A 16,938-nucleotide genomic window follows, 5' to 3' on the forward strand; every position below is an offset into this window, starting at 1 on the left:
TTGGGCTTGGATGCTCTCGTGTTAGTGTGTTTTCACTTCATGCTCGCCTGCCTCCGTGTATGCTGGTGTCTGGAACACATTACGTTACACAGACACATTGCTGACTTGGACGAACACAAAGTTATGTTTCATTTGTGTGTCTACGTTGCAAGTTGTTTCCAAAGATTGGTTGGAATCCAGGGCCGCTTGTTACAAGCTCATATTTCAAATGTTTGCTGTCACCCAAAATGTGCAACAATGATGATGATAGCCATGCTTGCATGATAGTCATGGTCACAGCATCTTCATTTAAAATTGCATGATGTGATTTATTATAGCTGCAGCCATCTATTGGAGGTGTTACTCCTGCGTCACATGATCCATGGAGCTATGCTGAGGTCATGTGATCGACGGTGCTATGCTGGGATTTTTTTGATCTCTTGGCGTCTTTTACTCTATAGGATGTCTCTAAAGTCTAGACCCACAGGGGGGGAAGCGTACACTGTATTATACAATTATTTCAAAGAAAGTACGTATTTAAACGTGTAGTTAATAGATAGAAATAATAGAATAACTAATATATATATTTTTAAAATTTACAAATAATAAAAACACCCATATTTTATCATCTTTTTAATTGTATTTTACTAAAAATAGTAATACACAAATATAATAAAACAATGTGTATTTAAAAAAATGTATATATGAGAAATTACTTTTGCTAAGTGAATTGTTATCTTTGCTCGCAAATACTAGTTTATACAGCGTGTCCCTCAAATCATGTAGTGTACATACATTATACTTAAAAAAAAAAAATTTTTACTAAAAAATGAATGAATATTTTTAATTAAATGTATTTATGAGAAAGTTGTTTTGCAAAGTGCATTGTTACTCTGCCAGCAAATACTCATTTATACAGCCTGTTGCAATATACATGCATATACCGTATTTTTCGGAGTATAAGTCGCTCCGGAGTATAAGTCGCACCGGCCGAAAATGCATAATAAAGAAGAGGAAAAACATGTATAAGTCGCACTGGAGTATAAGTCGCATTTTTGGGGGAAATTTATTTGATAAAACCCAACACCAAGAATAGACATTTGAAAAGCAATTTAAAATAAATAAAGAATAGTGAACAACAGGCTGAATTAGTGTACGTTATATGACGCATAAAGCGACTTGTCCAGGGTGTACCCCGCCTTTCGCCCGATTGTAGCTGAGATAGGCTCCAGCGCCCCCGCGACCCCGAAGGGAATAAGCGGTAGAAAATGGATGGATGGATAAATAACCAACTGAGAACGTGCCTGGTATGTTAACGTAACATATTATGGTAAAAGTCATTCAAATAACTATGACATATAGAACATGCTATACGTTTACCAAACAATCTGTCACTCCTAATCGCTAAATCCCATGAAATCTTATGCGTCTAGTCTCTTATGTGAATGAGCTAAATAATATTATTTGATATTTTACGGTAAAGTGTTAATAATTTCACACATAAGTCGCTCCTGAGTATAAGTCGCAACCCCGGCCAAACTATGAAAAAAAACTGCGACTTATAGTCCCAAAAATAAGGTACACTTCTTTTTATTAAACAAAAATGCATTAAGCCATAAAAGAAAAAGACATAAAAAAGAAATATATATATATATACATATCTATATTTGTGTGTGTGTGTGTATATATATATATATATATATATATTAAAAAAACTAAACTATTATTGTATATGTAACAATATATATATAAATATTTGTGTGTGTGTATATATATATATATATGTATTATTAATTTAATTTTTTTTTTTTATTATATAATTTTATGGATTCATACATTTTTGTATGGTAAAAACTATTGTATATATATATATATATATATATATATATATATATATATATATATATATATATATATATATATATATATATATATATATATATATACAATATATGTATATATATATATGTATATACAATATATATATATATATATATACAATAGTTTTTACCATACAAAAATGTATGAATCCATAAAATTATATAATTTAAAAAAATATGTTTAAATTAATAATACACATATATATATATATATATATATATATATATATATATATATATATATATATATATATATATATATATAGCCCTAGGGTGTATAAATGAGTATTTGCTAGCAGAAATAACACACTTAGCAAACCAAATAGCATGTGTGTCATTTAAAGACATACAGGAATTAAGACAATTATTCGGTAGCCGGTACATTATAATGGGCCAACACAGTGAGGTCCAATTAGATGTCCTAGTGGAGCTATAGAGGTAATAGTTATGGAGACACACTGACACACATGTTGGTTGTGCAAAGAAACAGTGGAGGCAGTGTGCTGCATGAGGAGTGTGTCAAGAAAGTGTATTCTATCCGTCGTGCATCTTTAACTTGACATGTCCCTCATTGCCAGGATAAGCAATCCTCTGATTCTGTTGCTTTTCAATCTGGTGAAGCCCCAGTTAATGTGTACAGTCGTGTGGGTTTCATTTAATACTGTGTCTAACTGTCTAATATACTGAGTGTGTGTGTGTGTGTGTGTGTGTGTGTGTGTGTGTGTGTGTGTGTGTGTGTGTGTGTGTGTGCGTGTGCGCGAGAGGGAGTGAGGTTTCAATTCCAAAGTGCCCTGCGGGACTCTGCCCTCCTCCCGGCACACTGCTCTCTTGTGTCCCTATCACTGCGCTTCAGTTCTGCTCACTTTACCTCCTGTCCATAACTTACCTGTTTGGACAGAAAATAGAGCCGATTCACACGAACGCACACACACATCATCCTATTTTGGACTAATTAATGTAATCGGTGGAATAGTGCCATCCCGCTGCAAGCTTCACTCAATCACCAATGAGGAGCTATCACCTACAAGGTTACACAACAGCAGCACACACTATAAGGGTAGTTTCACTGAACTGTGGACTGAAGCATTAAAAAGGTAGTGACTGCCTCGCCTTCTTCTGCGTAAGAGCTGTCCATACAGCCAGTGTCAACAATGATTAAATCTTCTTTAATTGTGTTTGCGTTGTATTGTGTAGCACGTATGAATACCTCCTGAACTGACAGTATACCTAATTCCAAAGGTGTGTCATGTCTTGGCACCTGGTTAATGAATGGCAACACAATCTCTTTCATCCTTAAAAGAAAAAAACTAAATATCTTAAAAGGGAACTTCACTATTTCTGGAATGTTGCCTATCATTCACAATCCTTATGTAAGTAAGATAAGTACCCTTATGTTTTCATGCGTTCGAGGTGGTACATAAACGTTAGCAAAAGTCAATGAAAGCTCCTTTAGTCTGCCCACAAAGCCCTCTAAAATATTAACCAAGTATTGGCGGTATTGCACTTATAAGCGCTAACGCAGACAAAGTATTTTTAGCGGCACATTGGTACAGAAAGCTAACTAGCTTATACTGCTATATTGACATATTCAGCTTTGCCTCTAAACTGGCGAAAGTTCATTCTATAATTTTAAATTATACCTCTCACCTGGATAGTAGAAGGTTGTGGACACAAACGGAAAATTTGGTTGTAGGGCTGCAACGCAAGGTACCACCGGGTGATCCGCGCGTTGGCGTCCTTCATGCGCTGGAGCGGTTTGTGGTCCGAGCAGAGACTGAAGGCGTGCCCCAACAGGTAGTAGCGGAGGGCCCCGGCTGCCCACCGGATGGCAAGGCACTCCCTCTCCACCATGATGTACCTCGCCTCCCGATACGAGAGTTTCCTGATGATGTACAGCACGGGGCGGTCGACGCCCTCCACCCGCTGGGACAGCACCGCCCCCGGTCCCCGGCCCGACGCGTCCGCCTGCAGACAGAAAGGGATGGTAAAGTTAGGCATGTGCAGTACCGGCTCCTCGGAGAGTGCTGTTTTTACCTTCTCAAACACCCGCTGGCACTGCTCCGTCCACTGGACCAGATCTGGAGCACCCTTTCGGGTGAGGTCAGTCAGTGGACTGGTCAAGTCCGCGAACCTGGGAATAAATCGGCGGTAATATCCCGCCAGTCCCAAAAACTGCCTCACCTCTTTTTTTGTCTTGGGGGGTGGACAGGCTGCGATCGCCGCTGTCTTGTCTACTTGCGGCCGCACCTGCCCCCCTCCCAAGTGGTACCCCAGATACTGTACCTCCCTCCGGCCAACTGCGCACTTCGCCGTGTTGGCAGTGAGCCCCGCCCGCCTCAGGCCCTCGAGCACCGCCCCCACCCGCCGCATGTGCTCTTCCCAGCCGCTACTCTGGATGATGACATCATCCAGGTATGCCGCGTGGGGGCGCAGCACTCGGTCCATGAGGCGCTGGAACGTGGCGGGCGCACCGAACAAACCAAACGGAAGTGTCACGAATTGGTACAAACCTCTTAATTACTTATTTTGATTAAAAAAGCAAATCAGCACATATTGTTTTTGATATATTGTGCTCCTGAGTTAATGCCGCTGATCAATTTGAATTTAATATAATTTTTTGGAGTTTTTATTAAGTTTTATTTTTCAGTATTGAATGGTTCAAGTCGGTCAAAAAATTTAGGATTTAATTTTCTTTTTGATTTAAGGAAAATTGATGCCCTATAAATCTTTTTTGTTACAGATTAAAAAACAATGTTAATAAAGTTATTTTTTTGTTGTAAGTTGATCTATATTTCTTTCTTTTTTTGTTTTATTTAATGTTAAGTATACAATGTTATGCAGAGGTGTACTTACAACTATTTTATGGACAAATAATGGGGAGGAGGCGCAAAATGTTTTTTTCTTCCTGGCGGGGCGTAACAGAAAATAATTGAGAAGCAACTTACGTTGCATTTACAAATATATTGAAATAGCACTTTTAGTTCATTTTCACAAAGGAAGGTTTTTGAAAATAAGTAAAAACCCAAATACTTTTAATAAATACCAGTTTTAAGTGTGAACAGAATAGTATATTGTTCTGCCACGAAGTGAATAAACAAAGTAGCCTCTTAGAATAAAAGTTAGGGTAACCCCAATAACACCTTTTCACTTCTGATACAATATCAGCAGGAACCATACATACGTTTATTATTTAGTAGTGTGGAATGCTAGAAAAGGTATTATCAAGTGAAATGAGTCAAACAGAGTACAATGGTAGGGATGAAAAACAATAACCTATTTGTTTAACAGTCTGGAATAGACATATACTGTTTTTATGTTTACAAAATGTTTTGTTTTGTTTTTTCGACACCTAATTGCCACAATAGTTAATTAAGTTAAGCTCATGGTGCAGGACCCATTTGTTACTGGATACTTTCTGATTCTCCCTTGGAGACTGTATGTGTAAGTGATATGCAACTATAATTATTTGATACTTGTTTATACTGACAAATGTGTTGTTTTGTACGCTGCAATATTGTTATTATTACGTATGTCTAGCTTTTGTGCTATTGTGTGCTTAGCTGTTGTGTAGCTGCTAGCTCCTATAAGCCTATAGCCTAGCATGTTAATCTTTTTGACCGAAATGGAACAAATGAATCCTTGTGTGCTTACTGGAGGACATTTAGATGTTGACTGGCTGTCATTTTTAGATGCAAGCTGATCAGTACACTCCTGCACTGCAAAAACTGAAATCTAAGTAAGATTAAATATCTCAAATAAGCATACTTGCCAACCTTGAGACCTCCGATTTCGGGAGGCGGGGGCGTGGTCGGGGGCGTGGTTAAGAGGGGAGGAGTATATTTACAGCTAGAATTCACCAAGTCAAGTATTTCATATATATATATAAGAAATACTTGACTTTCAGTGAATTCTAGCTATATATATATATATATATATATATATATATATATATAAATAAAATAAATACTTGAATTTCAGTGTTCACTTATTTACACATACACACACATAACACTCATCTACTCATTGTTGAGTTAAGGGTTGAATTGTCCATCCTTGTTCTATTCTGTCACTATTTTTCTAACCATGCTGAACACCCTCTCTGATGATGCATTCTGCTTCGTCTCCTTGTTGTGTGCGCAGTTGTGCACTGCACTCTCTAGAAGCCCTAGATGTTATTGTCACATATGCATGTACAGTAGATGGCAGTATTGCCCTGTTGAAGAGTGTCACAACATTGCTGTTTACGGCAGACGAACTGCTTTACGGTAGACGAAAACGTGACTGCTGTTGTTGTGTGTTGTTACCGCGCTGGGAGGACGTTAATGAAACTGCCTAACAATGAACCCACATAAGAAACCAAGAACTCGCCCTCGATCATTCTACAGTTATAACGTGATTGGGCAGGCACGCTGTTTATATTGTGGGAAAGCGGACGTGAAAACAGGCTGTCGATACGTCACTCAGGTCCGCCTGAATTTCGGGAGATTTTCGGGAGAAAATTTGTCCCGGGGGGTTTTCGGGAGAGGCGCTGAATTTCGGGAGTCTCCCGGAAAATCCGGGAAGGTTGGCAAGTATGAATAAGGGTGATATTTGTTTATTTTCTGTCTGATAAGATTATTCTTCTCACTAAGCAGATTTTATGTTAGTGTTTTACTTGTTTTAAGTGTTTTGGTCCTAAATGATCTCAGTAAGATATTACAGCTTGTTGCTGAGATTTTATGACCTATATTGAGTAAAACATGCTTGAAACTAGAATATCAAGTGTTGCAAAGCTGTGTCATCAACACTCACAAGTATAAAACTACTTTTTTTAAATAATCATTTATTTCAAGCATGAAAAAAAAAATCATGACGCCGAGCGCAAATCATTATGTCAAGATAATGGCACTAGCATTTACTTAATTTAAGAATATTTTTCAACATATTGAGCAAAAAGGTCTCTTTTTTTTCTACCAAGAAAAGTGCACTTGTTATTAGTGAGAATATACTTATTTTAAGGTATTTTTGGGTTCATTGAGATTAGCTAATTTTACTTGTTTTGGAAAGTCTTGACAAGCCGAATTTTCTTGTTCCATTGGCAGATAATTTTGCTTAGTTCAAATAAAATACCCCTAATTTTTGTATTTTTCTTTTCTTGTTTTTGAACACTGACTTTTTGCAGTGTGGTAATAGCTCTTTTTCAGGATGTGCTCATTTTGTTCTGGCATTTAAAAAGGTTTGCTTCAGTTTGAGCAAAGTATATTCTGAACAAAATCTTCAGACCTAAGTGATGTACCTAAAAAAAAGTGTTTTTCCTTAAGCTACTGACAAATATGGGAAGAAAGAGCTGACGTGATTTGTGCGTTTGTGTTGCAGCACCTGAACAAGACGTACAACACCAACGTCCCTCTGGTCCTCATGAACTCCTTCAACACGGACGAAGACACCAAGAAGATCCTGCAGAAGTACACGCACCACCGTGTCAAGATACACTGCTTCAACCAGAGCAGGTCAGCATATGCCGTGTGTACCTGTAGGTGTACATGTATGCGTTACTTCAATATGTGCACTACACAGCAATATGTCACCTCACGTTCACCTACAGATCCTGCTGTACTAAACACTTAGAGCAACGGGATCATTCATATTTAATGTCACGTTGTCAGACCAATGGAACTTTCCACATTGCCATCATTTTTAAAGGAAGGGAAGGAGCACGGCGGCCATGTTTAAACTATTCAACTGTCAATCAATACACTGCAAAAAGTCAGTGTTCAAAAACAAGAAAAAAAAATACAAAAGTTAGGGGCATTTTACTTGAATTAAGCAAAATTATCTGCCAATAGAACAAGAAAATTTGGCTTGTCAAGACTTTCCAAAACAAGTCAAATTAGCTAACCTCAATGAACCCCTAAATACCTTAAAATAAGTATATTCTCACTAATAACAAGTGCACTTTTCTTGATAGAAAAAACAAATATGAGACCTTTTTTCTCAATATGTTGAAAAATATTCTTAAATTAAGTAAATGCTAGTGCCATTATCTTGACATAATGATATGCGCTCGGCATTACATTTCTTGCATTTTTCCATCGATAACATGACATCATCACGCCAAGTGCGTGCTCTTTCAGTCAATTAGTGCGCAAGGAATATATATATATATATATATATATATATATATATATATATGCAGCTGAGATAGGCTCCAGCACCCCCCGCGACCCCAAAAGGGACAAGCGGTAGCAAATAGATGGATGGAGGGATATATATGTATATATTTACAGCCCGGCCCCCGACAAAATGTTTTTTTATTGTAATTTTGAAGAATTTATCTGAATGTGCATGAACTATTTCTGTTCAAAATAGTTTGAAATGTCACATGTTAAATGTTTAAATATTAACTGTCAGTTTACTGTACTTTGCCAACTGTACTACTATATGAGTACGTATGTTCTATTGTTTCATTGACAATAAAACAGCGAAGTCCATTTGGCTGTCATCTGTTTTAATTACGGGACACAATTGTGTCAAAGTCTTGATTTTTTATTTCAAGCTTGAAATAAGAAATTATTACTTTAAAAAAGCAGTTTTATACTTGTGAGTGTTGATGACAGAGCTTTGCAACACTTGATATTCTAGTTCAAGCATGTTTTACTCAATATAGGTCATCAAATCTCAGCAACAAGCTGTAATATCTTACTGAGATCATTTAGGACTAAAACCCTTAAAACATAACATAAAATCTGCTTAGTGAGAAGAATTATCTTATCAGACAGAAAATAAGCAAATATCACCCTTATTTGAGGTATTTAATCTTACTTAGATTTCAGTTTTTGCAGTGTAAGAGAGAGGCCGTCCCGCCAACATGTTCTCTCCACCACTGGCCAGACAAAAATGCTCTAAAAGGTTGAACACTTTTATTCGTCTTCAAAGCCGACACACATATTTCAATGTTTGAGAATCAACTTCTTAATCGAAACACTGTTCTCTCAATAGATGCACAAGCTGTCACGGTTAATGTGTGAAGTCAACGCATGCGATTCATCACGTTTTTGCATCAATCATGTATGTATGCGGATGAATCACTAAATGTATTGGCAGTCCATACTGTAGAAAGAAGGAGCAGCACTGTCATCTGAAAATGTCAATGATCGTGATTCCTAAGCAACCGCTTAATGGAAGAGTAAATGCAGACGTAAGTGCTCTCTGAGTTATGTTTATTGATATGTTCGTCTGTTAGTGTACATCAGCACTTTATTTGCAATATTATTGCACAAATGTGCACTTCGGACTACGGTTAGCAAATAGATGACACTAGTGATGGGTCCGGCAACACCGGTGCATCGGCGCATGCGTCGAGCTCATAGAGCAAAACCCTGTGTCGGTGCGCGTACCGCTTTTAGAAAGTCACGTGACCGATCATGAGCTGTTTGGGTCACGTGACCGATACGCGAACTGTGTCGCACTGACGCCTGCGCGCCAAACTGTGTTTTTATAAGGAAGCGCATCTGTCAACGAGATGCTGCTGCCAACAGAATCGTCGCACTTCTGTCGTTGGTCATTTCTAATTTATCGTCGTCGGAGATCATGGAGCAGCCTCAGGCAAAAAGAAAGATTTCCGTCGTGTGGGAATATTTTGATCATATATCGGAAAAAAATGTATTTGTGTTAATTTCCTTGTCGTTTCATCCTCTTCTCTCAAAGTTTCCACTTGATCTATTAGAATTCAAAATCTCTTCAAAATGATTCTTAGTTTACTATTCATATTTTCTGCAGGTTAAATGTCTCATTTGTACGACAGAATTGTCGTACATTAACAAATCCACCTCAATGCTGTCAGCCGAAGAAATAATAACTAAGAAGAGAAATCGTCTAAAATTTAATACGTTGGAAAAACAGTTTTTTTTAAATAAAAATGTGTAAAAAAACAAACAAAAAAAACATTCCCAGTCCACAAGCATCCTCATTCACAACACGTTATCTTAGATTTCCATGTTATGATACATGTTCACATTATTTATTGACTCTATCTAAAAAAGATAAAAATGGCTTTTTGCCAATATTCCGATATTGCCCAACTCTTTAATTACCGATACCGATATCAACCGATACCGATATCAACCAATATATACAGTCGTGGAATTAACACATTATTATGCCTAATATGGACAACCAGGTATGGTGAAGATGAGGTACTTTTTAAAAAAATTAATAAAATAAAATAAGTTAAATAAATTAAAAACATTTTCTTGAATAAAAAAAGAGTTAAACAATATAAAAACAGTTACATATAAACTAGTAATTAATGAAAATGAGTAAAATTAACTGTTAAAGGTTAGTACTATTAGTGGACCAGCAGCACGCACAATCATGTGTGCTTACGGACTGTATCCCTTGCAGACTGTATTGATATATATTGATATATAATGTAGGAACCAGAATATTAATAACAGAAAGAAACAACCCTTTTGTGTGAATGAGTATGGGGGGAGGGAGGTTTTTTGGGTTGGTGCACTAATTGTAAGTGTATCTTGTGTTTTTTATGTTGATTTAATAAAGAAACCAAACAAAAAAAAACAACAACCTGATACCGATAATAAAATAAACGATACCGATAATTTCCGATATTACATTTTAATGCATTTATCTCTAGAAATAATCCTAAATGACATACAATGACTTAGTTTATATTATTGTATATACTAGGTCATAAAATCAGTGTCAGTTGAGTCGGTCCATAGGTTGCCTGTAGGGATTTTTAATGTCCAGCAGATGTCAGTATTTAGTGACACAGTATCGACACAGTATCAATACAGTTTTGTAATGTGTCGAAACGCTTCATGACGCCTCATCAACCCATCACTAGATGACACATATTTATTGAAAAGTTTTCTTTTTTTAAAAGGTAACGTGTTTTTTTCGAACTATAAGTTGCACCAAAAACGCTATTATTTTAAAGCAGCAGGGAACATGATGTAACTGAACGTGGTGCAAATTACCATATTTTTCAGACTAAGGCTCACTTAAAATCCTTTCATTTTCTCAAAAATCGACAGTGCGCCTTATAACCCGGTGCATCCAATGTACGTTTTTAATTCTGATTGTGTTTACCGATTTTATTTGATACAGGGTGTAATGATAAGTGTGGCCAGTAGATGGCAGTCACACATAAGAGATACATGTGGACTGGAGGTTGATGCCCCATGTTCAATAAATGATGCTAGCAAGTACAGGTTAGCAAGCAAGACCAAAACTTTGATGTTTCATTGAAAATATAGAACAGTACACACAGTGCTCAAAAATCTGTCAAAATGTTTTAGTAGGACTTTGGTAAGCAACAAAGCCGCACCGCTTGATGGATTGTCGGAGCATCACGGCTACCGTAGTCAGATGTACTGTGCTTCAACATACGGGTATTAATATGGTGTGTGTACAGTGTGTCGCAGTTTTTTTCATAGTTTGGCCGGGGGTGCGACTTATACTCAAGAGCGACTTATGTGTGAAATTATTAGCACATTACCGTAAAATATCAAATAATATTATTTAGCTCATTCACGTAAGAGACTAGACGTATAAGATTTCATGGGATTTAGCGATTAGGAGTGACAAATTGTTTGGTAAACGTATAGCATGTTCTATATGTTATAGTTATTTGAATGACTCTTACCATAATATGTTACGTTAACATACCAGGCACGTTCTCAGTTGGTTATTTATGCCTCATATAACGTACACTTATTCAGCCTGTTGTTCACTATTCTTTATTTATTTTAAATTGCCTTTCAAATGTCTATTCTTGGTGTTGTCAAATACATTTCCCCCAAAAATGCGACTTATATATGTTTTTTTCCTTCTTTATTATGCATTTTCGGCCGGTGCGATTTATACTCCGGAGCGACTTATACTCCGAAAAATACGATATAAGGACCCCAGAATGGCACCTATTAGGAGACATATCATCTGGTGTTTTGTTTCGCAATATTATGCAAAACCAACTTTTCTTACCTATTGGTACCTGCTGATGTATATTTGGGATCTGCCTAAGTCCCGGAAATTTGTAGTCTGCGCTGTAGTTTTAATAAGCTTCTTTTTCTCTATCCTCTTGTTGTGGGGCATTCATCCTCCGCTGTTGCCATTTGTAATATAAAAGTAGCCTACAGTTCTAAGTTATATCTGTCAGTAGACTTTCTATGGAAGTGCTAAAAACGACCTGTTTTAGCACTGGATGGGGAGAAGATGCTGTCGAAGTGGAGGCACGTGGATAAGACCTCCCACAAAACGGGTCAGAAAGCAGTTTGAAGATGGTCTGTAAAACCTAATCATTGCAGCATTTTGACCAAAGAACCATTATTACGTGTTATGTAGACTACAAGGAAGTGTTTGAAATGTAGAAAAAAAAAATCTTACAATCCGGTGCGTTTTATGTATGAAGACCTGAATAAAACCGCTCATTGGCAGTGCGCCTTATAATCCTGTGCGTCCTACGGTCCGAAAAATACGGTAATTCAATTATGCCGGCAAATATTTAACTGGGATTATTTGCAATTAATCAAAATTCAAAAGTGTGATTAATCTGTCAGCTCCAAAAATCGGATTGAAAAAATAAAAAAATCAGATTTGGTCCACTTTGGCCTACAGTGTAAACATAGTCCTAGAGAGGTTTCTTTAGTGCAAAAAATATGAATAAGTGGTAAAGCTGTATTTTCATTTGCACTGTAATTTTCTTAAACGTATTCATTAATAACAACATAATTGTATGTCATTTTTTCCCCGTTAGTTATTTATGAGTTATTTCTTATGCAGTATATTTGTTTAGTACTTCTTCTCCTAATAAGCCTGACCTCAGCCTAAGGTTTTTTGTGTTAAATAAAAATATATATCTGTGATTACTTCATGCTTTCATATAGGGATGTCCGATAATATCGGACTGCCGATATTATCGGCCGATAAATGCTTTAAAATGTAATATCGGAAATTATCGATATTGGTTTCAAAATTATCGGTATCGGTTTCAAAAAGTAAAATGTATGACTTTTTAAAACGCCGCTACGTACACGGACGTAGGGAGAAGTAGAGAGCGCCAATAAACCTTAAAGGCACTGCCTTTGCGTGCCGGCCCAGTCACATAATATCTACGGCTTTTCACACACACAATGCAAGCCATACTTGGTCAACAGCCATACAGATCACACTGAGGGTGGCCATATAAACAACTTTAACACTGTTACAAATATGCGCCACACTGTGAACCCACACCAAACAAGAATGACAAACACATTTCGGGAGAACATCCGCACCGTAACACAACAGAACAAATACCCAGAACCCCTTGCAGCACTAACTCTTCCGGGACGCTACAATATACACCCCCCCCCCCCCCCCCGCTACCCCCTAGCCCCCCCACCACCACCTCAACCCCGCCCACCTCAACCTCCAAAGCTTTCTCAGGGAGAGCATGTCCCAAATTCTAAGCTGCTGTTTTGAGGCATGTTAAAAAAAATAATGCACTTTGTGACTTCAATAATGAATATGGCAGTGCCATGTTGGCACTTTTTTCCATAACTTGAGTTGATTTATTTTGGAAAAACCTTGTTATATTGTTTAATGCATCCAGCGGGACATCACAACAAAATTAGGCATAATAATGTGTTAATTCCACGACTGTATATATCGGTATCGGTTGATATCGGAATCGGTAATTAAAGAGTTGGACAATATCGGAATATCGGAAAAAAAAAAAAAAAGCCATTATCGGACATCTCTATTTTCATATCATTTGACAAGGTAAGTATTTAGGATATAATCATTGAATAGCTTTAAAATAAGAGTAATATTACTAATTCAGTGTTAATTCAGTTGTAGTGGAAATGTTGGGCCCCGAGGGTTTAAAAGGTTAAGAACCCCTGATCTTTGAACAACTGGAGGATGCCTGCCGGGATACATGGTCTCATCTTCCACCGCTGTGCTTTTCAAAATTTGCGTTTGGAGTTCCGAACAATTTCTTTCAGGTTCATCAAACATTTTAAGTGAACCAGCTCCAGGAGCGTCTAATGATGAGAGCATTAAGTGGATGTTGACTCCACATGACAGTCCAGCTCTGGAGGTCTTTGATCAGGCTCACATGTTGGCGTGTTGCCTCCTCCAAGTCCTCTTTAAAGGATGTTCTCTGTATCCTGCCCGTCAGGTACCCTCGCATCAACAAGGAGTCCCTCCTGCCCGTGTCCGCCAGCCTGACCATGACGGGCCAGAACGCCGAGGGCTGGTACCCGCCGGGCCACGGCGATATCTACGCTAGCTTCTACAACTCGGGCTTGCTGGACCAGCTGATCGCTCAGGGCAAGGAGTACATCTTCGTGTCCAACATCGACAACCTGGGCGCCACCGTCGACCTGCACATCCTCAACCACCTGGTCGGCCAGCCCAACGGCAAGCGCTGTGAGTTTGTCATGGAGGTCACGGACAAGACGCGCGCCGACGTCAAGGTTTGTGACAACAACGGAACGGACACTGAAACTGGCTTTCCATAAAATATCAAGGAAAACCATTTCGCTGTGAGCTACGCTGGCAAACCAGCGTGGAGCATTAAAAAGAAGCTGGGAGTGTCCCAATATAACGTTTACACTTCTGATATGTTACTGATACTGGAGCTTTGAGTATTGTCCCGATATTGATCCAATGCGATATCAGCAGGAATCATACATATCGTATTTTTCGGACTATAAGTCGCAGTTTTTTTCGTAGTTTGGCCAGGGGTGCGACTTATACTCAGGAGTGACTCATGTGTGAAATTATTAACACATTACCGAAAAATACCAAATAATATTATTTAGCTCATTCACGTAAGAGACTAGACCGGGGCCCTATTGGCTCTCTGGAGCTTTTTCAAAAATGTTTTAAAAATGTTAAAAGATGAGGGGAAAAAAATATATTTTTTGTTTTAATATGGTTTCTGTAGGAGGACAAACATGACACAAACCTCCATAATTGTTATAAAGCACACTGTTTATATTAAACATTAGGGATGTCCGATATTCCGATATTGTCCAACTCTTTAATTACCGATACTGATATATACAGTCGTGGAATTAACACATTATTATGCCTAATTTGGACAACCAGGTATGGTGAAGATAAGGTCGTTTTTTTTTTTTAATTATAAAATAAAATAAGATAAATAAATTAAAAACATTTTCTTGAATAAAAAAGAAAGTAAAACAATATAAAAACAGTTACATAGAAACTAGTAATTAATGAAAATGAATAAAATTAACTGTTAAAGGTTAGTACTATTATTGGACCAGCAGCACGCACAATCATGTGTGCTTACGGACTGTATCCCTTGCAGACTGTATTGATATATATTGATATATAATGTAGGAACCAGAATATTAATAACAGAAAGAAACAACCCTTTTGTGTGAATGAGTGTAAATGGGGGAGGAAGGTTTTTTGGGTTGGTGCACTAATTGTAAGTGTATCTTGTGTTTTTTATGTTGATTTAATAATTTAAAAAAACGATACCGATATTTTCCGATATTACATTTTAAAGCATTTATCGGCCGATAATATCGGCCTGCCGATATTAAACATGCTTCACTGATTCGAGTATTTGGCGAGCGCCGTTTTGTCCTACTAATTTTGGCGGTCCTTGAACTCACCGTAGTTTGTTTACATGTACAACTTTCTCCGACTTTCGAGGACGTGTTTTATGCCTCTCCTTTTTCTGTCTCATTTTGTCCACCAAACTTTTAACGTTGTGCGTGAATGCACAAAGGTGAGTTTTGTTGATGTTATTGACTTGCGTGGAGTGACCATATTTGGTCACTGCATGACTGCAAGCTAATCGATGCTAATATGCTATTTGGGCTAGCTATATGTACATATTGCATCATTATGCCTCATTTGTAGCTATATTTGAGGTCTTTTGGTTTCCTTTAAGTCCTCTTAATTCAATTTATATCTCATGACACACTATCTGTATGTAATATGGCTTTTAATTTTTTGCGGCTCCAGACAGATTTGTTTTTGTATTTTTGGTCCAATATGGCTCTTACAACATTTTGGGTTGCCGACCCCTGGACTAGACGTATAAGATTTCATGGGATTTAGCGATTAGGAGTGACAGATTGTTTGGTAAACATATAGCATGTTCTATATGTTATAGTTATTTGAATGACTCTTACCATAATATGTTACGTTAACATACCAGTTGGTTATTTATGCCTCATATAACGTACACTTATTCAGCCTGTTGTTCACTATTCTTTATTTATTTTAAATTGCCTTTCAAATGTCTATTCTCGGTGTTGGGTTTTATCAAATAAATTTCCCCAAAAAATGCGACTTATACTCCAGTGCGACTTATATGTTTTTTTCCTTCTTTATTATATGCATTTTCGGCCGGTGCGACTTATATTCCGGAGCGACTTATACTCCGAAAAATATGGTACTTGTATTATTTAGTAGTGTGGAATGAATTAACAGAACAATAGCAGGTATGATTTATTATTATCCATGTATAATGGACTTACGCTGTCTTTAAATTGAAGTGGAGTGGTCTTTTGGCGACACCTACTGGTCACAATAATTCATTAAGTTAAGCTTATGATGCAGGAAGTTGAATGATGCGGACACGTTTGTCTGCCTTGCAGACTTTGTATGTGTAAGTCATATGCAACTTTATTTGATACTTATATCCTACAATATTGTTTAATAAATGTATGTCTAGCTTGTGTGCTATTGTGTGCTTAGGTGTTGCGTAGCCGCTAGCTCCGAGTAACCTGTAGCCGAGCATGTTTACCTTTTGTCAATGACTTGACTAAACCTTGTGCGCTTATTTAGATGTTAACTGCAGGAGTGCTTGTATCGGACATGATACAGTAGGGAAGGGATTCATATGGCCCCATTCCTGGGTGGATCTCGTGTGAGGAGGTGGGGGTTAATCATTTTGCAATGCATTCTGCTGAAAATTATGGAAAGTGCCACTCTACATAGCAACTGACAAAGTCAAGGATGGAATTGCCACAAAACACATTTTAAGATATTCAACAATCTACTTCCCAATTTGTCACGTTTCATGTGTGAGGTAAACCTTGAC

The 16,938-nt window shown here is 37.5% G+C and overlaps 1 protein-coding gene across 2 annotated transcripts in view; it reads left to right on the forward strand.

Annotated features, from left to right (window-relative positions):
* ugp2b (UDP-glucose pyrophosphorylase 2b) overlaps positions 1–16,938 on the forward strand; it is an 83,251-nt gene that overhangs the window by 58,860 nt on the left and 7,453 nt on the right. For both annotated transcript variants that reach the window (XM_061966370.1, XM_061966364.2), the window contains exons 5-6: positions 7,215–7,348; positions 14,026–14,323. In XM_061966370.1, coding sequence (XP_061822354.1) covers positions 7,215–7,348; positions 14,026–14,323 — 432 coding nt within the window. The remainder of the gene's footprint in view (positions 1–7,214; positions 7,349–14,025; positions 14,324–16,938) is intronic.

Source organism: Nerophis lumbriciformis, linkage group LG02 (genome assembly GCF_033978685.3).
Source record: "Nerophis lumbriciformis linkage group LG02, RoL_Nlum_v2.1, whole genome shotgun sequence".
NCBI lineage: Eukaryota > Metazoa > Chordata > Actinopteri > Syngnathiformes > Syngnathidae > Nerophis > Nerophis lumbriciformis.